General features: G+C 41.9%; 1 protein-coding gene across 1 annotated transcript; it reads left to right on the plus strand.

The window, feature by feature from the left end:
• The first annotated feature begins 201 nt into the window (after positions 1–201).
• On the plus strand, positions 202–23,143 carry ppp1r12c (protein phosphatase 1, regulatory subunit 12C). The gene is made up of 20 exons (XM_083655481.1): positions 202–537; positions 1,543–1,717; positions 1,830–1,960; positions 2,940–3,058; positions 3,491–3,650; positions 5,673–5,817; positions 6,049–6,123; positions 6,242–6,321; positions 6,881–6,993; positions 7,103–7,170; positions 7,989–8,119; positions 8,895–8,982; positions 12,064–12,181; positions 14,759–14,874; positions 16,654–16,718; positions 17,668–17,707; positions 18,814–18,918; positions 19,489–19,539; positions 20,120–20,170; positions 21,785–23,143. Exons 1-20 carry the CDS (start codon positions 311–313, stop codon positions 21,869–21,871), a joined length of 2,145 nt encoding a protein of 714 aa, XP_083511607.1. The 5' UTR covers positions 202–310; the 3' UTR covers positions 21,872–23,143.
• The last annotated feature ends 638 nt before the right edge of the window (positions 23,144–23,781 follow it).

Raw genomic sequence — 23,781 nt, forward strand, 5'->3', positions numbered from 1 at the left:
AAAAGGCTGTATAATCTATTTCAACACAGGAAGTAAGTCAGATAATGCCATTGCCACACACACACGCGCGCACGCACACCTACGCACACACACGCACACGCACGCAGTCACGCACACAGTGGATGTGATATGTCACACCGGTCTGCGCAGCCCTGCGCGCTCTCGACAACCTCGAACACAACACGAGCCTTCGCACCCAGTGCGAGAACCAGGAAGTGAAAGTATACACATGGAGGGTGTGTCTTTCCCTTCCAATATATCGTTTATTTAACATCAACAACAAACAAACAAAAGGTCCTCCTTGGGATAAATGATGGGGGACTCTGCGAAGGCGAAACGGCGCGAGCAGCTGAAGCGCTGGGCCGGCTCCTGCACCGACAAAGAGCCCGCGGTGCCCAGGCGGAGGTGGCGGGGCGATGCCGAGGAAACGGAGGCCGTAAACAACGACCAGCCCGGGGACCAAACCGACGGAGGAGATGGGAATGAAACGACCGCTCTGGAGACCCCTGGGCCGTGCAGTCACCTCCTCAAACGACGGTGATTAAAGCTATCTCCTGTCACACACACACACACACACACACACACACACACACACACACACACACACACACACACACACACACACACACACACACACACACACAAACGGCTAGCTAGCTAACGTTAACACACTCAGCTACTGTCTGCACATCGGAAACTAGGATGGACGCTGTGCGTAGGTTTGTAACGTAGCTGCTGTGTGTGTAGTGTTTAGATATATTAGCCTGATATTCAGACTGAGAATTGTCAATTCGTACATTCATTTCCATCTTGAGTGGGCGGATTGGAAGGTCTGGACGAGGCAGTGTACATATGAATAAGCAGTGAACCATCCCCGATAGGAAGTGTATCCCCTGGCCCCTGTAACTTAAACTGAATGCAGTATTCTTGTAAACAATATTTTGTTCCTGTAATCCACTTTTCTATAGATACACTCTAGTCACCTTTAGCTGACAACCACCTTTTTCATCCCAAAACAGGACAGTGAAGTGAAGCATTTCTGCGTGGTTTTGTGTCTGCCCTGCTATCTGTCACCTTTTCACTATCCATGAGTTTGCATCCTTGAAAGGGAAATTAAAAAAAGAATCACAATAATGATTATCATTCATCATGATGATAATGCATTGCATTTCAATAGCGCTTTTCACAACACAAAGCCATTAAGGTATGTTACTTGTCCTACCAGACTAGACATGCAGTCTATCAAAATATGGAACCCATAATGCACAGATGATACATGCCCTACCTTCAAGTGTTTTATTTTGTATACCGTATTTCAGATCATACCTAACAACCATTGGTGAATATGGAGAAGTTTCTTCTTTCCTATCAAAAGTCACATGGGGATATACGTTCTTTCAGACTGTTCTTTCAGACTGCTTTTTCGGTCTGCTACAAAATGTAACCCCCCTCTATAATGCAGGGGATGCACTTCTTATCGGGGATAAGTATCTTGGCATGACACCGGTGAAGTCACAGTACCGTATCCTTTCTTCCTTCCAGGAGGCGGGTGAGGTTTGACAGGGCTGCAGAGTTCCTGGCCGCCTGTGCCAGCGGGGACACGGTGGAGGCCCAGGAGATGCTGAAGGAGGCGAGGGAGACCCAAAGGAGGAACGGGGAGGATGTGACCGAGATTATCAACTGTGCCAACGCCGATGGCATCACTGCCCTTCATCAAGTAAAGGATGCATTCAGTCATGTTGTTTACTAGCATGGTCTGTGATGAATCATTTTGCTGCTGCATTGTTTTTGCTGCATTGCCCCCCCCCACTACTCTCTCCTCTGCATAGGCTTGTATTGATGGCAGCGTGGAGATGGTGTCCTTTCTTTTGGACCAAGGTGCCAATGTGAACCAGGTTGACAGTGAGGGATGGACACCACTGCATGTAGCCGCTTCCTGTGGCCATCTGGACATTGCAGAGTGTGTAGCATATCTCTTAAGTTTGTACAGTAGTAGTGTAGTAGAGTAAAACTCTATTATCCCCTAGGTCCCATTTATTTTGCAGCGAGCAGAGTTCAACTTTGGGCGCACGATATATCCTCAATGTATCACACTACAAAAATGTGACAGTGGGCATCGTGGGGCAGAAAAATGAATCCCAATGTAAGCACCAGTTTATTTTGCTGTGGTAATCACAAATGAGATTGCTTGACCATTACAGTTTCACAATGATTCCATTGAAATTATCTTATTTACACTTTGTAATGATATTTCTAAATCTAATTGTTGTTTAGTTTACATTCAAGCAAGCCAGTGTCATTGCTATAAATATTGGTGGGCTCAGAAATAAATGTAAGTTCATACTTTGTTCACATTGAAATTGTATTTATTACATCATGTCATGGTTGTATCGAATCCTGAACGCCATATTGCTTATCAAATCGTATTGTGAGTTAAGCATGTCGTCCCATCCCTTTTAGAACAACGGTGAGACAGGATGATGGTACATAAAAAAAACATACTCCACGTCAGGAGCATATCACAATCGTAACAGCTGTGTAATAAGGGTAGTATTTGCCACTATGGGGACATGAATATGCAGCGTGGGTGCCAGAGTATTTCTCCATTCAACAATACAAACATTGTTGTCGTGTTTGGCATGACCACAAGTCGGCTAAAGCATGAATAGGCTGCCACACAGCCATGCACACACATGCTGCTGAGAAGATTTGAGAATTGATGCACCTTTCTGTTTTTTTTGGTTTCTTGTTCCTTATCTGTGGATAATTGAAATGCCCTTTGGCCTCGTTTCTATATGCAAACTTGAACGTAGACACTGCCCCATATACAGATAATGTAATAAGATGGGGGTTCTTTACTGAAAGTCTGTTGTCCATGTCTAGACTTTAACAGCATTGGAATAAACTGTTTCTCAGTCTTCCCATCTTTGGTGTGTTAGTTTCCTTCTGCAGAAGGGTGCGTCTCTCTCTGCTGTGAACTGTGACGGCGACGTTCCTCTTGACATTGCTGAAGACGAGGCCACGGAGTCCCTTCTTCGGGAATACACACTGAGACAGGGTGAGCGCTGCTCTTTATGAAACAAACACACTCATAAGGAATGTGTCTCTTACATGTGTGTGAGTTTGGTCTGGGACAAAACGTCTGTCTGTCCTTATAATACATAGTGTACTCTGTTAAGAACACATGACACAACATTATTAAAACATGATGTTGAAAAATAACAGATGTCTGTTATTTCCTGTTGGTCTCTCATCTGTGTGTTTCCGCACACAGATTTGTTGAAGTAACACAACCTTTTGAATAGTGCAGAACCGGTAGGTTATCTGGAGTATCGCAGACTTCCCTGGAAATTGAGGAACAGAGAGTGGGAAGTGAAGTCCTCCTTTCTGTATGACTCATGCAAAGCCCAACAGTGTGTGCCTCCTGTCCTTGTCACTCACATGGAAAGCTAGAGATGCATGTCTTGAACGTTCTTCTGTCTGTGTCCAGGTGTGGACTTGGAGGCGGCCAAGCGGCTGGAGGAGGAGCAGATCATGAGAGACGCCCGGACCTGGCTGACTGATGGCCCGCCTATGGACGTGCGACACCCCAAGACCGGGGCCACCCCGCTGCATGTGGCTGCAGCCAAGGGCTACCTGGAGGCCATCAAGTGTGTATCTCTGACCTTCTTCATGTTGGATATGTGATGTATTTTCAGTCTGAAAAGCCGCCTTTATTTTCTCTGACGCGCGTTAATGGGAAGGTGTCATGTTTCATGTTCATTCATGTATCATGTTTTTGGACATCTAGAGGCTGAACATCTGTGATTGGAAATGTCCCTCGTCTGGCATGTTTCTCCCATTTCCCTGCGAAAATGAAAACGCCCCATATTTCAGAGTAATTCAAGTGAGTCAGTTTGTCAGTCTTCTTTCTCAAACTGGACCGACACTTCTGCCTAAACTATCACTGGAGGAATAATTTACAGATGCAGTTACTTCTGTTTTCCTATCTCCTATGCCTGGTATCAGTAGGCAGTGTTACAGCCCAGATCCCCATCTTGTCAACAAATGGTTGTGTCAAAAAGGGAGCAGCATTGTTGTCGTCAGGGTATGAGCCACAACAGGGTTTGGCTGCATGTCTGATAACAGACCTAGTGGTTTGACTTAGAGCAGTGATTCCCAAACTGTGGGGCCGTGGAGGTACTGCACGTGGGCCGTGAGTGGTCTGCCAAGACTCCCGATTTTTGCCGGCAATCAAATGGCTGTAGCAGGGTCATTTATAAAGCTACGGTGGAGATCTTGTTATCTAGAAGACCTAAGGCATCCATTGGTATCAAGCATAATATGCTACCTTGTCGGGAAGGGGGCTAAATAACACTCCAGACATAAGTAAAATTTGGACGAGGGAAAACCATTTCAAAGGGGTTCTTTGACTTTTCAACTCAATTTATCGGAATGAAAATGGGTCCAATGGGTACCGCAAGTCTCCCCTTTACAGATAAGGTAGCATTTTTCACAGCCTAGCATTAATAGCTTGTGGATTGATTTCTTCTGTTGTTGTTCGTCACATTTTGTCTCAACAAATGTGTTATGCATGCGAATTGAGGAGTAAGGGGGGGAGAAAATGTTGGCAATGTGCTTTTGGGTATTTTGCCGAAATGTTTTTGTATGTGGAGGGACTATTAATTTCCCTTATGCCCAAGTTCACATGCTCTCATTAATTAAACAATATATGTATATAATATAAAAAACAGGGAAATACATCATCTTAGTCTCGTATGTTGATCAGAGTTGTGATTAAAGGGTTGGGTAACCCCGGAAGAATTTCAGATTTCAAAGTGGGCCGCGGCATTCTTCAGTTTGGGAACCCCTGACTTAGAGGTTTAATGCACGGTTTTAGACTTACTTTGACATTGTTAACCAGTGTTTTGTTTGTATTTACACTGATAAAATACCTTATTCGAAATTAATGAACATGTGATCATGTGCCTGTTTGTGGGGGAAAAAGGGCAAGAATAGGCATCCTGGTGACTCGATAAATCTCGTACCTCATAACAGCAACATCCTTGGGTTGTATCACCAGCCTGTGACCTTTGCATGTCATCTCCCTCTTTTCTATCTCTACTGTCAAATATCTAATAGAGGCAAAAACATTCCCCCCAAAAATCAATCCAAAAAAATTTACAATCTCTACATTCTGCCATAGTTTGTCTCATGCCATCCCTGCTACGTTTTTACTACTAGAGCTGAAAAAAATCTAAATCACATGAACTTATGCAGTTTCCAAATCACAGGGGCTGTAATAAATTGCTTAGGAGAGAGGGGTATCCAAAATGGATTTCAAAACAAGGCGTTTTAGAGCTCTGTGTAGTCTTTGGTCCATGAATCAAGTACAATATTGACAATATTGATTGAAAACCTTTCATCCTACTCAAACTGAGTAAATTCTTGACACCAACTTCTGTGTTTGTTGTTGTTGAGTTTGTTTTTTTCTTTTTTAGAAAATCACTTTGCTTCAAACAATGAAATTTAAAAAAATCAAGAACAACAAGAACAACTTTGAGTCTTTGACTTTGATGATATGAATCACAGTTTAAATTGCGTTCTTAGTAATAATCGCAATTAGATTTTTTTTTTCTCTTTTTGTCAGTACCTTTGAGTCCTAGCTGTAAGCTTGCTGTTGTGTTGTGCAGATTGCTGTGCCAGTGTGGGCTGGATGTGTCAGCCATGGACTGTGATGGTTGGACGCCTCTCCACGCTGCAGCACACTGGGGCCAGGGCGATGCCTGTCGCATCCTGGCTGAACAGCTGTGCAACATGGAGGCCCGCAGCAATGGGGTGAGGCACTCAGAAAAAATAATCACGTTTTTGTTACAGCCTGCAGATGTCTCCTATGTTTAGCCTATGCTTTAATTCACTGCAAGACCAGTATGCGTGACATTTAAACAGAACTCGGCATGCCATTTCATAGAGAAGATTCTACAGATATTACCCAGACTTCATGTTTGTTTTCCATTTCACGTTCCATTTTTGTAACATTTTGTCTTTATTTTTAAATGTACTTTTTAGGGTCAGACACCATTTGATGTAGCTGATGAAAGTGTTGAGGCGCTTCTGGAGGACTTATCACAGAAACAAGCCAACGTGAGATTGTTTTGTTTTTGACAAGTGAAAAGTGTTTATCTTTTTGTGTTGCTGTGCTTTTGTGTGTCAGTTATCAGTTATCCTGTGTCTCATTATTGACAACTGTGTCTCTCTGCAGTGGCGTAATGAACAGTCCATATTGGACAGACAAAACCAGTCAGGCTCCACTGCTGCAAATGCCCAAAACAAACGCCGGAGGTCAGTGATTTTACAACTATTTATTTTTCCAATTGTTTTTATTTTTTCAGTCCTTTGCACACATAGTAAAACAAATAAAATAAAATGTACTCCCCCCCCCCCCCCTATATTCCCCCCCCCCCCCCCCCCCCCCCCCGATTTTTTTTAGCCCATTTTTATCCCCCTTAGTGCTAATTTACTTTTATTTATCCTGGTTGCTACTCCACCCTCTGCCGGTCTGGGGAGAGCCGAAACTGGCTCCATGCTTCCTCCGAGACATGGGCAGTTAGCCAGCCGCTTCTTTTCACCTGACGTGAAGCTTCACCGGTAGGACATAGCACGTGGGAGGTTCACGCTATTCTAACCGGTTACCCTCCCTCCGAACAGGCGCCCTTAACGACCAGAGGAGGAACCACATTAGCAACCAGGATATTGCATGTTTTGGTGAAGGGGTTCCTATATGAAGGAAACCCCCGGGAGGCACGGGGAGAACATGCAAACTCCACACAGAAAGGCCCTTTTGACGAATAAAATGTACCTTTGTGTTGGCATCATCAATAAAAACTCTTATGCATTCCAGGAGCTCAGTATGCAGGATGAGCAGTAAAGACAAGATGAATGTGCAGGACCAGTCTAAAGAGAGAGGCGTGTCTGGAGGCCTGGAGCTGAGCGAGGAGAGAGAGAGCAGCCCTGGTAAAACAGTCACTGTGTGGAAAAGTTGTCCACCACCAAATACATGATCTCTAAATGCATTTAGAGATGGTGCTCATTCTAAAAGTTTGCTGGTTCTTGTTTTTCACAGAAAGCTCCGCTGTGTCCACCCCGGACAGTGAGACTGTGACCACGTCAACAGTCAGTCCTGCTGATAAGGTGAGACTCAGGCAGCCTCCAACAAGCGAGGTAGATGTAGGAACTCGCTCACCAATAGTTTTCACTTTTTAATGTGACAACAGACGTTTGGATCGGGCTTGTATCTTATCATTAGGTAATCAGTCATCAATCTGATCAATTCGTAATCAATTTGTGACATGGCAGGCAGCTACCATTCTTTGTCAATGTCACGAGGTGGATCATTAATCTGGGAGCAAAGAGTATTTGTACATAGTTTGTTTTACCAGCTCATTTTACTAGATGAGTGTTGTTTGCAAAACAGTAATATAGAATTGGTAGAACGTTTAGACAATGACAGGAACGTATTTGACAGCCAATTTAGTTTACTTTTGATTGACAGCATACCTTGTCCTGATGCGGTAAACCTCATCTATTGTCATGCCAAACAAGAAAAATAAAACACCTAAGGGTTTGGATGCTGATTGAGCACACTATTAAAAATCATCTCAGTCAAAAAACAAAATGTTTGGCTCATGATGCAATCCCAAACCAGCAGTGGCGATAAATTGTCCCAATGGGAAGGATACTGTTCAAATTAATACATAAAAAAAGACAAAATAATCAATTTAATTCAAAGGTTTTAGATCGCACAATAGGATACACACCCAATGAAAACCTCTGTTGAAACTTTGGATAGACATTTGTGCTAGCTAACACGTTTAAATTAAATACTCTGGTATTACCGAGGATACTTCTCCTCTGGGACAATTAATCATATTTTAATTGACCTAGGCTTGATTGCACTTAAGCATTTCCAGGAGTTCTAAGTTTTTCGTGTTGTCTCTTCTATGGTCCAGACTCCAGAGGAGAAAGAAGAGGATGAGAAAGAGCAGGACCGAGCAAACCGCACAGCGAGAGTCCAGCCCACTCTTCAGAAGAGGGACTCCACGGCCGAGAGTCCCAACACGCCCAACGCTGACAGGCGCAAGTACGAAACAACACAAGGCTTGAGCACGGACAGAAAAAACATGAGAAATAATAGTATCCAAAACCCTTGAGACTTGATTTGATTTATTAAATGTTTGGCAAAAAGAAAACGTGAAGAAAGGACATGCATCTCAGAAACATCAAGGATAAAACACAATCAAGTCAAAGACTTGTTTCCATTGTGGTTCACCTCAGATACTGTATACGCTAGTCCTCTGGTATTCTCATACAGTGGTTCTGCTGGTGAGGAAAGCTGTACTGTCTTTAGTTTAACAGATCATAGATGTGTTAAAGGATACCATAACATTTTGAATTTTTGAGCTTTTAAAAGTCGAATTAATAGATAAACCTTGGTTTAATTATTGATTTAATTATTCAATTATGATTGGTAGCCTAGCCTTTATCTCACACGAGTGGTATTGCTAGTGCTAGTGTTAGTATTTCTCAAAATTAAGACCACATTTCCGATACATCCTGTTGCTTCTTGTCACATAAAGCATCTACCATTGTTAAAAACTTTAGCTGTGTTTGTGCTGGTAGAACAACGCCTTCTTCCTATGTTGTGCCGTAAAGCAATCCTGCAGATGTCGTGCATAATCTGAGCAATCATTTCACTTTTTTCCCCAACATGTGCAGCTTCTGCTGGCCTCAGTGCATTTTACTAAAATGCATTTGACTAAAATGCACTGAGGCCAGTAGAGACTGTTTTTTTCTGCCTCTATGTGGACTGATGTGCTCCTGACTAGCATTTGATGTATGAACATTTACCCCTTCAGGTTCCAGGCTCCGGTCAGAGATGAGGAGTCAGAGTCTCAGAGGAAAGCTCGCTCTCGCCTAATGCGCCAGTCTCGCCGCTCCACACAGGTACGGCTTACTGAGGACTTCTGAATTAAATCTTCAAAACCACTTTTACAGTTTACTATGACAACTTTCTGAGCTGAGTTGGGTCTTTGCCAACTTAGACTGGCAGGCCAAATCCGATTTGTGAACTTTAAATGACCTATAAACAAGATTGGTTTTATGAGTCTGACCAGCAACAAATCTGATTTGTCTCAATTGTCCCAAACCACATATGGAGGTAGTTTCAAATGCGATTCCAATCTGCTTTCGATTGATGTGTCTTCAGTGTGGACGCGCTGATCACCCAAATCGCATTTGAGAGTGTCTTATGCAGGGGGCGGGGGCTCGAAGAGCAGAGAGCAGACACGCAAACATTGGCAGAAACACAGTGCACCTAGCAAACTTCGCTCATAATGGAGCTACTTCATAGATAGGAACAAACATTTACTCACTGAAAATGGGAAATAATGTATTGTGTACTTTCTTCTTTATCAACATTTATTTTTCACAAATACCTCTCAGCGGCATGGCGTCTCCCACCGCTTTCAGACAGACACGGTTCTGCTTCTGGCTCTGGCTCCGTTCTGGAGTCTCAGAACCTTGGTGCTTTCTGGTGAACCAGCCCATGTTCACACCAGTTTAAGCGGAACCAAAGTGGGAGGACATTATTCGGTAGTCCTTCTTCAGTTTTTTTAAGTTTATTAATTATTTGGTCTGGCGTTCGAGTGAACCCAGCCTTGGCCATCTCTTCCGCAAGTTCGGCATACGACTTGCTCTTTCTTGTACTGCTTGAGATTCGGTAGATGCCCAAATCGCCACTAAACATTTGGTTTCCTCAGGAGACCACTGCAAATTATTTTTCTCCATGTTTTCACTGCCTTCTTCTCCTTCCTGCTCGTTTTCACAGCCTAGAATGAGACACGCCCACTGATGATGTCACGGTTCCCAAGGAAAAAACAACTATTTTTTGGTTCCGCTGAGAACCAACTTTACAGGTTCCGAACCAATTATTTTTTCAGTCTGAACGCGCCTGCCGGTTCAAATTTGGGTTCGGGAACCGGAACCGGCACGGAGCCCTGCCGGTGTGAAAGCCCCAGTGAGCAGACAGGCAGCAGTGTCAAGCCAGCTGGAGTTAAATACACCACTTCTGGTCATAACTTTCAAAATAAAATCACTGTTTTTACCAGGCTTCAGCTGCTGCACTGCCAAACGTCGAGTTCAGCACCGTGTTGTTTTTTTGTTTTATATTTATGTAAGCATTTTATGGACTTTATTTAGTTGCCTCGTGTCTGGAGGCTCAGCATGTTCATTGTTACACAGTACAGGACAAGGTATTATTTTATTTTGAAGACTATAAACGAAAGTAGTTGTGTTCAGTGCGTATACTTGACGCTGTGTGTGCCTCGGAGCGGAAAATAAACCTGGCGCCTGCCTCGCTCTGTTACATTATACAGGGGGAGTCTCGCTGAGAGCAATTCTGTCTTTTTCAGGAGCACGATTGTTAGGATGGCGAGAGATGATGGCCATTTCTCGTGCTTCTGCGTTGGAAAGCACCTTCAGCAGCTAGTTGTTTACTAACCTCGCGTCACCAGGCTCTTCCCGAGGAGAAGAGCTTGGTACGTATTACTACAGGTAGGATGTCCCGCCCCGTGTTCCGGTCCTGTGTTCTTGTCCGCAGTGTTTTCGTTCCCCCATAGAAATGCAGCAGTAGGCAGCCTAACCTCACCAGTCGCTACGAGTTAGAGAAAAAATAAGAAGCATGGCTGGCCATACCAAACGAAGTATTCGAAGTAGTACTTGAAGAATCTTTCGGGATCCACAACATTACAGTACAGCACTTTGGTTCCTACGTTCCGGCCATAGCCGGAAGTCATGGAGCGAGGTTTTACCATCCAGACTAGTTGTTTACTGACGCCTACATCGTTACCATAGCAACCCATGCAGATAGGCTGGTTGTGTCTGGACACACTTGCCGAAATCAAATTTGTGGCTGTGCGGACACTTTCCCAAATCAGATTTGGTAAACCAATCAAAACTAGAAGATCTACATTTCCTAACGAAAATTTAATTGTGCTTGCTGTCCTCGCGATGCACCGCCTGCCTTGCAAGGTCCCTGCCCATGCAGCTAGGGGGACTAAGTAGTTATGGGCGGGCCTATGTGAGTAGAAGCGGGAGGAGCCAAGGAATCCAGGGGCGGAAGAATTTCGATTGTAGACGCGACAGTTCAGAAGTTATGGACCAAAACGTGAAGAGGGCTGTTATAGCGCCACCATCTGGCCAATTGATGTAATTTTTTCGTGGCCCCTCTGTGAACCTCCCTACCAAGTTTTGTATGGTTTCTGAGATACAGCTAATTTAATGCAAGATTTTTTGAAACCCCATTCAAGTGAATGGGGAAATTTTTTGCGCTTAATCGTGAATAGCGCCCAAACCGCTTGACCAAACCCTTAGCAAAGTCATAGCACCCCTGTCCTCAACAATAAGCCGCACGTTTTGAGGTCTGGCATGTCTATGTGGCACGAAAATTGTGGGAGTTATTACGCGCCAAAAAAGTGGCAGATAGAATAATAATAATATATATAATAATAATAAGTATGTCGGACTTTAAGATTGTGCCTTGCTTTTCAGCAAGCACAATAATAATGACTTGAGAAACAAATCAGATTTGCTTGCAGTTTGAACCAGTACAACTTGCTTTCCAGTAGGAAGGGAGCTGAATCCTTTAATTACAAAATAAATATGTAAATGTCTACAGCTCACACATTTTTGAAATAGCCTACATAATCCGTCCGTTTGCCATTAGCCAACATGTTGTGTTTTGTAGTAAGATTTTGGTGGCTGTGGCTTGCTTCTGTTTCATCTACGGTAATTCACAGTGGAAATGATGCACCTTTTGAATGTTCCTGAATCCTGACACACATGTTCTGAGAAGTTTCAAATATTTCAACTTTTCACAAAAGAGAGTTGGGCTTCAAACAGCTTTTCAGGAGTCTCACAGCAAAAGCAAGAGCCAACACCAACGCTCCCCGAGAAACTGCCCAGCAGGAAAAGACAGCCAGTGGACACAAGGCCTATGAACTGTTGTGTTTTGCTTTGTCTCGACAGGGAGTGACTCTCACAGACCTGAAAGAGGCAGAGAAGAGCGTGAGCAAAGCTACCGATCTGCCCCCTCGCACCATCCAGCCTGTCAGCCCCATCGTCACTCTCACGCCTGCAGAGAGGGGTGAGAGAGGTTCACATTCATCCTCCGTCACAATGATTTATGGAGCCCAAAATTCCCTCCCCTACTTGCACCGTTTTACCTGCTAAATTCTTTTTTGGAATGGTGAGAAACGTCTAAATGATGTCCTCCAAAGCGGCTGACAGTAAATATGTTTACCAGCCACACCCAGAATTTACCAGCATTTGCCTTGTGGCTAAATGTCTCACCTCTGCTTACTGTTAGTGCAAGGTCATTAAAAGTAAAGCATGTAATGAGCGCAATCTGGGTGGAGTGCTCTTCAGATGAGGAGGATTAAGTGAGGAGGAAATGTGGTTTTGTCAGTAAGGGCCACTCCTGGCGTTGCGGGTTGGAGGTACATCTGCTGACATTTGGCCCCATATCAGAATCAGAATCAGCTTTATTGGCCAAGTATGCAAACACATACAAGGAATTGGGCTCCGGTTAGCTTTGCTCTCAAGTACACACATATAGAGAAAAATAAAAAAAGGAGAAAGAAGGTTACACATAGTCAAGGCGATCAAGGCAAGAATACTTTGTTGGACATAAGCAAATTTTTCTTTTTACAGTGACTGCTATATACAATGTGGTGACTGTGCTATATACAATGTAGTAAAGTGGCTATTTTTAAATATGAATATATTAGGGAGTGTACAGTCAAAGTGTACGGTAAGTGTGCAACAACGTTTGTGAACAGGGTTTATACAGATATTGCATTTTTAAATATGAATATATAAGGGGATGTACAGTAGTGCAACAACGCTACGTAGGTTTGTAAACAAGGCTTATACAGGGCTTGCATTTTAAATATGAATATATAAGGGAATGTACAATAAATGCATGCAGTAAAATGTGCAACACTAAACAACAAGTTTAGTAGACAAGGACTATGCAGATATTACACGGTACACGGTACAGTTGTATGCCATTCAATGTGAACGAGGCTTGAGTTTACAGTGAACAATGAACATAAATTAAGTGAGTGGCTGGTTTAAGTGGTTTTAAGGTGTTCAACAGAGTAATGGCCTGTGGGTAGACACTGTTTTTGCGTCTATTGGTTTTGGCGTGCAGGACACTTTGACTGTTCATCAGAAACACCCAAAATACATATGGTAAAGTTGTACAGCATGAAAACCACCACCTGAACCTACTTAAAGAGCTGTGCTTGCCTTCTATTCCAGGCCCTAGAGATAAAGTTAGCAGTCTTAAATACCTCAGTCTTAAACAACCACTCCAACTTCTGGCCATCATCTGCCCAGAAGAGCTCAGGTCTTTGCTTTTGCATTTCGTCAAATAAGGAAATCCTCAAATCATCATATAAAGTACAATAAAACATGAAATGAAACTCATTTTCAACATCTTTTAGATCACAGACATTGCATATCCTGTTCTCTTCTTCTTCATCTTATACATGCTTGGTACAGTACAGTAAGGGTACTTTGTAATCTGACAGAAGTAATACACCCCCTTTGTAATTTATACAAGAAATAAAGTCATACATATATGCAGTCCAGTAGATTACATTGCCAACGTTGTCCTGCAATAGTAATCGCTCACATCCAGCCAGCCCAACAGGGTATAATATCTGAGGTGAAAGTGACAATCAGCAGAGCTTGTCAGGACGTCTGGGCTACCCCGTAACAAACCTTTGTTGTGCTTTTATTGTGTTGTGTGTCCTCCAGATACTGACAGTGTTATTGTGTTGAACCTCATGTCCTCCAGAGACTGACCCAGTGTTATTGTGTTGAACCTCATGTCCTCCAGAGACTGACCCACTGACCAGTGTTATTGTGTTGAACCTCATGTCCTCCAGATACTGACCCAGTGTTATTGTGTTGAACCTCATGTCCTCCAGACACTAACCCAGTGTTATTGTGTTGAACCTCATGTCCTCCAGAGACTGACCCAGTGTTATTGTGTTGAACCTCATGTCCTCCAGATACTGACCCAGTGTTATTGTGTTGAACCTCATGTCCTCCAGATACTGACCCAGTGTTATTGTGTTGAACCCCATGTCCCCCAGATACTGACCCAGTGTTATTGTGTTGAACCTCATGTCCTCCAGATACTGACCCAGTGTTATTGTGTTGAACCTCATGTCCTCCAGATACTGACCCAGTGTTATTGTGTTGAACCTCATGTCCTCCAGAGACTGACCCAGTGTTATTGTGTTGAACCTCATGTCCTCCAGAGACTGACCCAGTGTTATTGTGTTGAACCTCATGTCCTCCAGATACTGACCAGTGTTATTGTGTTGAACCTCATGTCCTCCAGAGACTGACCCACTGACCAGTGTTATTGTGTTGAACCTCATGTCCTCCAGAGACTGACCCAGTGTTATTGTGTTGAACCTCATGTCCTCCAGATACTGACCAGTGTTATTGTGTTGAACCTCATGTCCTCCAGAGACTGACCCAGTGTTATTGTGTTGAACCTCATGTCCTCCAGATACTGACCAGTGTTATTGTGTTGAACCTCATGTTCTCCAGAGACTGACCCAGTGTTATTGTGTTGAACCTCATGTCCTCCAGAGACTGACCCACTGACCAGTGTTATTGTGTTGAACCTCATGTCCTCCAGATACTGACCCAGTGAAGCAGGTGGAGCTGGAGGGAGACAGCCGGCTGGGAGTGAGGGACCGACGGAGGGGGAGGAGAGAGAGGCGCTCCACGGGGATTGCTCAGCTGGGTGGGGAGGTAAGAGACAAGCCTGCATCATCATCACATCATATAAAACTGTCTGCTCACAGCTTAGTGGAGAGTTTAATGTGATGGCAGAATAGAATAAATCTTCAACAGGCCAAGTGAGTTACTTTAAAGGGACAGCTCACCTTAAAATCCAAAATACATATTTTTCCTCTCACGTGTAGTGCTATTTATGCATCTAGATTATTTTGTGTTGGTTGCCTGAGTTTTGGAGATATTGGTGCGAGAGATTTCTGTCTTCTAGTAACTATTTTCTTTCAACCGAACTGCTCCCACTAGCTGCTGCAAGCTGCAGTTTCATGTAGGAACTTAGCTACCTACATGAAACTGCTAAGTTCCTACATGAAACTGCTCACAAGGTCTGTGGATTATCTTGGGTAACCAGGTCATTGTTTCTGAAAAGAGACATTGTTGTTGAGTTTTTAAAATGTATTTTTTGGCGCTTTGAGCACCACAAGCAGAGTGCCATCCAGTTCCATTGTATTTTAGAGAAGGCAGAAATCTATAGGGTTAATATCTCCAAAACTCAGGCAACTAACACAAAACAATCTAAATTAGATGGATAATTAACACTAGAGGGTGAGAGGAAAAATATGTATTTTATTTTATTTTATTTTAGAGTGAGCTCAGCTGTCCCTTTTAAAGTTAGGATATTCATTCATTAATCTATTTTATCTATTCGTTTCTTCATCCGTTTCTGTATATATATTTTTACTTGTGTACATCTCTCTTCAATTCATGTCTTACTTCATTAGCCTGGGTGAACCCAGCCTTCAACGTAACGTCACAGACTATGCCTGTAACGTAAGTCACGTGGAGGCTGGGTTTTCATAGCTTTTAGAGCAATGTGGGAACAATGCAAGTGGGGAAAAGAATAGCATAACCTGTTCCTCACATTCATGTTGTAACTTAATACCAGCATTCACTTCAGCACAGTGGAACTTGGCTGAGTTGAACTCATCAAGGCTGGAGTTTCTATTAGCTAGTAAAATGTCAATCTGTACAGTCTAATTTTCAGTTGGCAGACTTGCATTTTGTCGACTGCACACGATGACACAATACAATAACACAGAAGAGAAAGCAATAAGCCTCGAGAGGCAGAGATTTTGAAACTGCTACTAGGTGACGGTGTTGCATAAGGAAAAAAAATATATAGAATATATATGGTTGATTACATGGTTGATTCAGAGCAATAGACCGCAAAGTTCTTGAAACAGCAGGTAAGCAAAATGTTTGCTAAGCAACACATAAGTGCAGATATGAGTGGTGGTTTCCAGTTACAAGATGAGTACTTAGATATGTGGTTACAAGTGTAGGCCTATTTGTCGAGAAAATGTAACAGCTTTGAACATGACGGAGTTATCTGAGGGCATTTTTTTGCACACCTGCGCTTTTAGTCAGATTAAATCGGCCTCTGGTTGGTTTTCCCATGTTAAATTCATAGCAATGTGCGCTAGTCCAGAACACAGGACCTTCTTCCTGTATTTACTTTCTTGTTCTCGCCCCAGACAAATCTGACCAATAAGCTGAGTGAATGTTCTCACCTGGTTTGTAGTGATGCATTTTGGTTTGCTTGAATTTTTCTCAGTGTAAAGAAACCAAACCAAAAAAACGCTCCAAGTTTACAAACTCATCAACTGATTGGGACCAGAGCAAACAAACTGTAGGTGTGAAAACGCCCTGAGAGATGTTAAATGAAGCAGTTGGATAAGAAGAGAGGATTGCAAAAGTACTGACTGCGTAGCTGATGACTTGAACCTTATTTTTCAGAATGAGGATGAGGATGCTATGAACACGGCCTATACTGATGATGCATACAGTAACAGAACCTCCAAGTGAGTGGCACTACTTTTATTCTTGATACATCCAGTTGCATTTGTTGACAATGTTTTCCACCCTCTGATATTAAAATCACAAGGAAACAGCCTTTTCCCCCCAATATTTTATTTTCAACTTTTTTCCTTGAACAACACACAAACAAGCTCAGCTATAGGTAAACAAAAGAAATAAAGAAAAACACACATATTATCGACATTCAGTATTACTTCATGCCACCAGTCGCACAAGGTGTCCATATGCCCGTAAAAGACATTGTGCCCGGGATCCCACACAAGAAACATGAGAAACCAGCGGGGTGAGTCACCCGTCGCTCCCAATCTCAACGAGAAATGGGTCCCAAATAACCGAAAATGTATTGAGTTGGTCCTAAGGAACCTAAGTCTCTCCATTCGTATAACAGAGGTCATATCCGACAGCCACAATTGAAAAGAGGGTGAAGAGGGGGACTTTCATTCCTTCAGGATGAGTTTCTTGGCAACAGTTGTCCCCAGTGTCAGAGACTAGGAAACGGCCTTTTGACGGTGTCTTGCTTCTGTAATTCAAGGTAGTCCTGTTTGAAACGGGATGTTGCGATGGGACACAATGCAGGGAGAGCTGGTTCAAAAATGCTTTCTGTATGAGCTTGAGCAGTATTCTTCAAAATGAACAAATTCCGACTACTTGGATGCAAAAAAAATAAAAAATAAAAATGCACCAACGTACCATGCTGTCACTCATGTCACTTTGAATGTTGTGAAGTTGCAGCTTTTTTATGATGGGAAGGGCAGATTGTTAAAATACACAGTTTAAAGTAAAAGGAATGGGATTTTGATATGAGATAAACAATTTTTTGGTGTACAGGATATTGTTAACTCTGTGTATGTTATGATGTGGAGAATTGGCTATCGCGGTAAAAAAAAAAAAAAATTGTTTTGTTTGTGACACTGAATTTATTTATGTCTGCAGTGAGATTCAGCTGGGAGACCTGTCGCGGGACTATAAATCGGTATGTGTCTGACCCACTCCACTTTCCACTCTCACATGTTCCACACAAACATAACAGGCCTGAGGTGTTTTAGCGAGTGATGGCAAAGATGAGTACAGACCAGGGGAGAGGAATGATGCAGAACAGGCTCCAAAGAGAAATGAGCTGCGTAACCTCAACCACGTTATTTCCAACTGCGCCCCTGAAGAACTTATCTTCTGGTCGCCGTCCTCTGAAGGTGTGCAATGTAGCACTGGGAAGAGTACTGAAACATCCCACTCAAGTAGAAGCACCTTGCTGAAATCAAAGTGAAAGTACTGGTGTAAAAATCTTGCATTTGAGGGTGTTCAGATAAGCATCCACCCCCTTATCTGAAGATTTGTTGGTTGGTAGAACTTTCCCCATGCTGCTCTGTTTTTCTTGATCTTTATCTACAGTATCTATCCAGGGGTGGGATTAGAGTAGTGAAACATCCTACCAAATTATTAAAGTAATGTTACCTTGCTGATATTTGACTTAAAAGTTGTGGTGTAAAAATCTACTTGGATAAAAGTAAAACCTACCTAAGTTAAAATGTCCGTAGAGTGCATGCCAAGTGCTGCTGTTGTTTCAATTGCTACATGACCTCGCAGTAAAATCGCCAGTGCATGTGAGTATTGTTTCATTTGTTGGGTCTAAAATAAAGAGCTTGGTCTCCTACCTGCTCTATTTGTAAAGCGCCTTGGGATAACTCTTGTTATGATTTGGTGCTATATAATTATAAAATTGATTGATTGATTGAAAGGTTACTGAATTACTTTTTAGAAAAGAGGATGATGTTACATGTGATCGTATCCATGCAAATCTAAAAGGACAGAGTTCAAACTAGATTATAAAAAATTTAAATGACAAAAGTCCACACAAAAAAGTAAAGCCAGATTACTCTTCTTTTCTGACTGATCATTGATCCAGTTTTCATGCTTATGGAGAGACACAAAATTTCTACTCTGTATCTAATTACTGACTTAAAAGTACACATACACAAAAAGGCAATTACAGTTTTACTCAATTACAGTAACTGGAGTATGTGCAATTAGTGTTGGTTTAATGTAGTGGTGTACCCTATGTGTGTGTATGTTTCCCTCTAGTTGTACCTTGAGGTACTGCAGCAGAACAGCGCGCTGAAGGACAAGCTCCAGGAGACAGAACTACTGCTCAGCCAGAACAAAGTGGAGCTGGAGAGACTGAGACAGGTGAGACAGGTCTGCTGTCGCACAGCACCCTGGCGTTCTGTCTGTGTTACGTCAGGAATGGGAGAGTTTTTATTTCAAAACACTAATATGGGTTCTGGGTATTATCTGATTCAATCATAACAAGCAATGGATGTTAATATCAACAGCAGCACAGGTCCTCCCTTATAGCTGTTGATGTTTTTGATTTGCTCATATTATTTAACAACAGTTTGTAAAAACTTTGTAAGCCGCTCTAGAAGTATGGATATTCAAACATTTTATATGAAAGTTTCTAATTCCGCATTTCTAAAGTCTTTAAAATCTTTTCTGTAAATATTTTGTAAATTCAGTGTTTTTCAGTGGGTGAATATCTTATTTTGATTTGATTTATCTCAAACAAATCAAACATAAAAATCACGAAAAAGAGAAAATATAACCATAAAGAATTAAGTCAGAAGATGAACAGTCTTTTTGATGAACAGTCTTCATCAGACTTGAAATGAAACTCTTTAGTTCATCATCGCTGTACCATTTCTGTAGATGCTGAAGTCACCTGTGTGAAATTGTTAATGTTGCTTCTCTCTCTGGCAGAGTCAAGAGAGCAGCACAGAGAGACCGGCTCTGCTGGAGTTGGAGCGATTTGTAAGTCTGCGTTGTCATTATGTCTGGCCCTTCCAGGAACAAGCCTTCAATCGATGACAAGATATGCAGAGAACTGAAACAGAATCATCTTAGTAAAGATTCAATACAGGACCTTCGTCCAGCTATATATCAGAACAGTTTTCCTCAATCCATGCAGTAGAAGTTGTAGAATTTGTACTATTTGTTTTATTTCCTGAAATCAAGCAAAAGGCAATGCAATGTAAAGGTTTCTTATGCTTCTGTATCTGTGGGTTGCAAGTTATACTGCAGCTTTCATTATTTGTTCTGAGTTGTTGTGAATCCACACAGCGAAGGCTGATGTGTTTTCTAAATATCTACCGTACTTGGTTTTGAAGATGGCATTAATTTCCAGTAAAATGCCAAAGTAATGCAGTAAAGCCAAGCGGCTCTATAAGTTGAACTGCACCTCTATTTCTCTCAGAATTAGGCCTGGATGTCGGGTATATCAAGAGAATATGCACCGCACTCAAAAGTCTTTGTCGCTAAATGAAACATTGACTCTCAAACTCTTGTGTCAGCTCTCAGTCAGCAAGTGATATTCACACTCCTCCTTCCACAGGAGAAGTTGGCACTCCAGAGGAAAGCAGTGGAGCTGGAGGACGAACTCAAGGTACAGATGCTGATTTGAACACAGTTTAATGCTGAATCAATCTAATTGGTTTTAATAATTTAGCAGCTGACTGATGCTCTTCTAAACCAAAGCAATTTACGATGAGTTGAATAAACTTGAATCCTCAGTTCACTAGAATTTAAAACACCCTGACAATAGACAACAAAGTGCCTCTGTCATGTGAAAACCTTGTATGTCCAAAATGTCACATTTTCAAGAATTAAAGGGATATTAACTCATTTATTTTTTGCTTTTATCAACCTTGACACAAATAATAAACTTAACATTTTCACAATAGAGACAGGTAAGCTATTGAATTAGACCAGGGGTTCCCAAACTTAAAAATGCCGCGGCCCACTTTGAAATCTGAAAATCTTCCGGGGCCCAACCAACCCTTTAATCACAACTCTGATCAACATACAAGACTAAGATGATGTATTTCCCTGTTTTTTATATTATATATATATTTTATTTCATTAACAGAGCATGTGAACTTGGGGATAAGGGAAATTAATAAACCATTCACATACAAAAAACATTTCAGCAAAATACCCAAAAGCATATTGCCAACATTTTCTCCCCCCTTACTCATCAGAAGTATTTGCATGCATAACACATTTGTTGAGACAAAATGTGATGAGCAACAACAGAATAAATCAATCCACAAGCTATTAATGCTAGGCTTTGAAAAATGCTACCTTATCTGTAAAGGGGAGACTCGTGGTACCCATTGAACCAATTTTCAATAAATTGAGCTGAGACGTCAAGGGACCCCTTTGAAATAGTTTTCCCTCGCCCAAATTTAACCTACCGGTATGTTTTGAGTGTTATTTAGCCTCCTTCCCGACAAGCTAGCATATTATGCTTGGTACCAATGGATGCCTTAAAACTGTAGCTTTAAAAATGACCCTGCTACAGTCATTTGATTGCCCGCGAAAATCTCGAGTCTTGGCAGACCACTCGCGGGCCCACCTCCAGTACCTCCACAGCCCACTAGTGGGTCACGGCCCACAGTTTGGGAATCACTGAATTAGACCACACATCCAACAGAAACAGTTCCTAAAGAGGGAAATATCAAGAGGCAAAGTGATGCTGCTTTGTCATGTTTTTTTTTAACTTTAGAACTAAATGTGTTGCGATGCTGGGTGCTCGCTAATAGAGTACCGCAGGGATGACATTTTTGTAGTCGGAAGGCGGAAGTCCCGGACATGTTGGATCTTTAGGGGGAAAATTAATGGGGTTTTTAGAATGGGGATTTCGCTTAAATGCATAAAACAAGGTCTGTGGTTAACAAAGGTTTATGGGAATGGTAATTTGTGTTCAGCAGGATAATCTTCACAAATGTAAATCACTTTTATGACTCAGAAACTGAGTTTATCCAGTGGGTTTCTGAAAGGGTTTCATAAGTCCAGGGGACGTAAATTTTATCAGCCCATAGTGGAGCATTTAATTCTGCATTCAAAGATAAACCACAATCACCGAAGTTTACAAGGTTTTCAGAACGATAGTTTTTAGGATGATTGTATAAGGTAGAGAGATGTTAAACAAAGAAGAATAAATGGCATAGAGAAAAGGTACCCAACTAAATCCCCACATCTGTATTTGCTCCTGCAGGTTCTGGTGGACCTGCGAGCGGACAACCAGAGGCTAAAGGATGAGAACGCTGCACTCATTCGAGTCATCAGCAAACTCTCTAAATGAACCTTTTTAAAACCTCCACAGACGGAGACAAAAAAGTGTTAAAAGGAGTCTTCTTTTGCCCAACTCAAGATACAAAGCGGGAAAACCGAGACCTCGGCGTCAATGACCAACAGTGTGTTAGACAGACAACAGACAATTTGTTCGGTAACTGGAACACAATGTAGATTGCGGGGTTATTCTCCTGTGGTTGGGCCTGTGTGTTTTGGCAAATCTACTGTAGAACAAGCTGAACTGCACCTCCTATTGGATTGACAGGGTACTGTAGGGTGTTCCTGTTCCAATCGACTGTTATGATCTTTTTTTTATTGTTTTTCTTTATTTCTTTTTTAACTGGAATATTTTATGTGCTTTGCTCCTCCATTACATTTGTTGTAGAAAATATGTATTGAGAGACTTTTAAAGCCATGCACACTGCAGAGAGTGTACTACTAGATGGGAAATTTCAAGTCAGGTGCCTGAGGGGGAGGGACGGTGGAATAAGACAAACAAAAAATGTAAATGTGCCAAAAACCAACTCCCATTTCTGTCTGGTTTCGCATGTTCTTTTTGGGGAAAAGGTCAAAGTGGTCAGTCTGTTTCTCTCAGGACAAGTCTGGGTCGATATTCTCTATTTGAGCTGACTACTGTAAAGTTGGACCAAACTGTATTTGCATGTCGATTTCCTCCCCACTTCTCCGAATGTATATTTAATGTGTATATTTATGTACAGGGGCCCTCTCCTGACCCAGTGGTGTAATGGTGTGATAGTGGTTGTACAAAAACAAAAAGTGTTTGGTGGAAGACAGGTGCAACTTTTTTTTAAAATTGATTCAGGAAGTGGATTTTCTGCAGAAGATGTCAGATCTTTGGACAAGTTATGGCGAATGCATGCTCTATCTGTTAGCACCGTAAGTGAATAGTATTTTCAATTAGCAATTTTGCCTGGGTGGAATTGAAAGTTAATTAAGCCCTACTCTAGTGCTCACCCTGTGTTTCGCAGACAGACAAGATGGGTCAAGTCTTTTGAATGTTTACTTAATTTCTTTTTTAAACAACTTCAGTGCATGCCAAATTGTATTTTGACGATGTGCCTTTCTATATACATTTGTAATTAATATTTCTATTTTGCTTTGGCAAAAGTACACTGTCAAATATAAAATACAGTATGGTCATTAAGGATAAAAAGGCTGCGTTGTTTCTGTGGTGTTGAAGCTTGCGTGGTATCAAGTCATAAAGGAGGTCAAGGATGTTTCATTTATAATCTCAATAAAACTGGATCTATCCGTTTCTAAATTCAAAGCTACTGCAATCATTTGGACCTTGATTTATCTTACGTTGTTTTATGTAGGCTAATGGTAACAGAATCCATGGCAATTTTTTCATGTGTTTGCATACCATCAAGGTCCAATTTGTAAGATTCCTCCACAACAATAACAACACAAAGCCACAAGTGTTGCTCAAAGTTGTTTAAATAATCAGACTGCATCCATCTTTAAGTCAGCGGGGAATATATGGGATAGAGATAAACACTTTATCTCTATGGCATAGAGATAGACACTGTTTATCTCTATGGGATGTAGATGGCATAGAGATGGACACTGTTATCTCTATGGGATGTAGATGGCATAGAGATAGACGCTGTTTATATATATATAGACGGTTTTCACCAGCTGCAACCCCACAGCACTTCCTTTTGCTCAGCTTCTTCTTCTGTGTTTTATGGCAGTTGGCATGTTGCATTACCGCCACCTGAATTGTATCAGCTTCACAGTGCTACCTATTGACAGTGTCCACTTTCTCAGCTATTCAGGGGAAAACACTGACATAGCCTACTTCTATTTCTATTTTTTTATTTTTGCTATGTAAACGTTTAAATGTAAAGATAGGCCTATGCGTGCAATAACGTACTGATAGTCAGCTTACTCTGTAAC

This window comes from Poromitra crassiceps (genome assembly GCF_964638095.1).
Source record: "Poromitra crassiceps genome assembly, chromosome: 19".
Taxonomy (NCBI): domain Eukaryota; kingdom Metazoa; phylum Chordata; class Actinopteri; order Beryciformes; family Melamphaidae; genus Poromitra; species Poromitra crassiceps.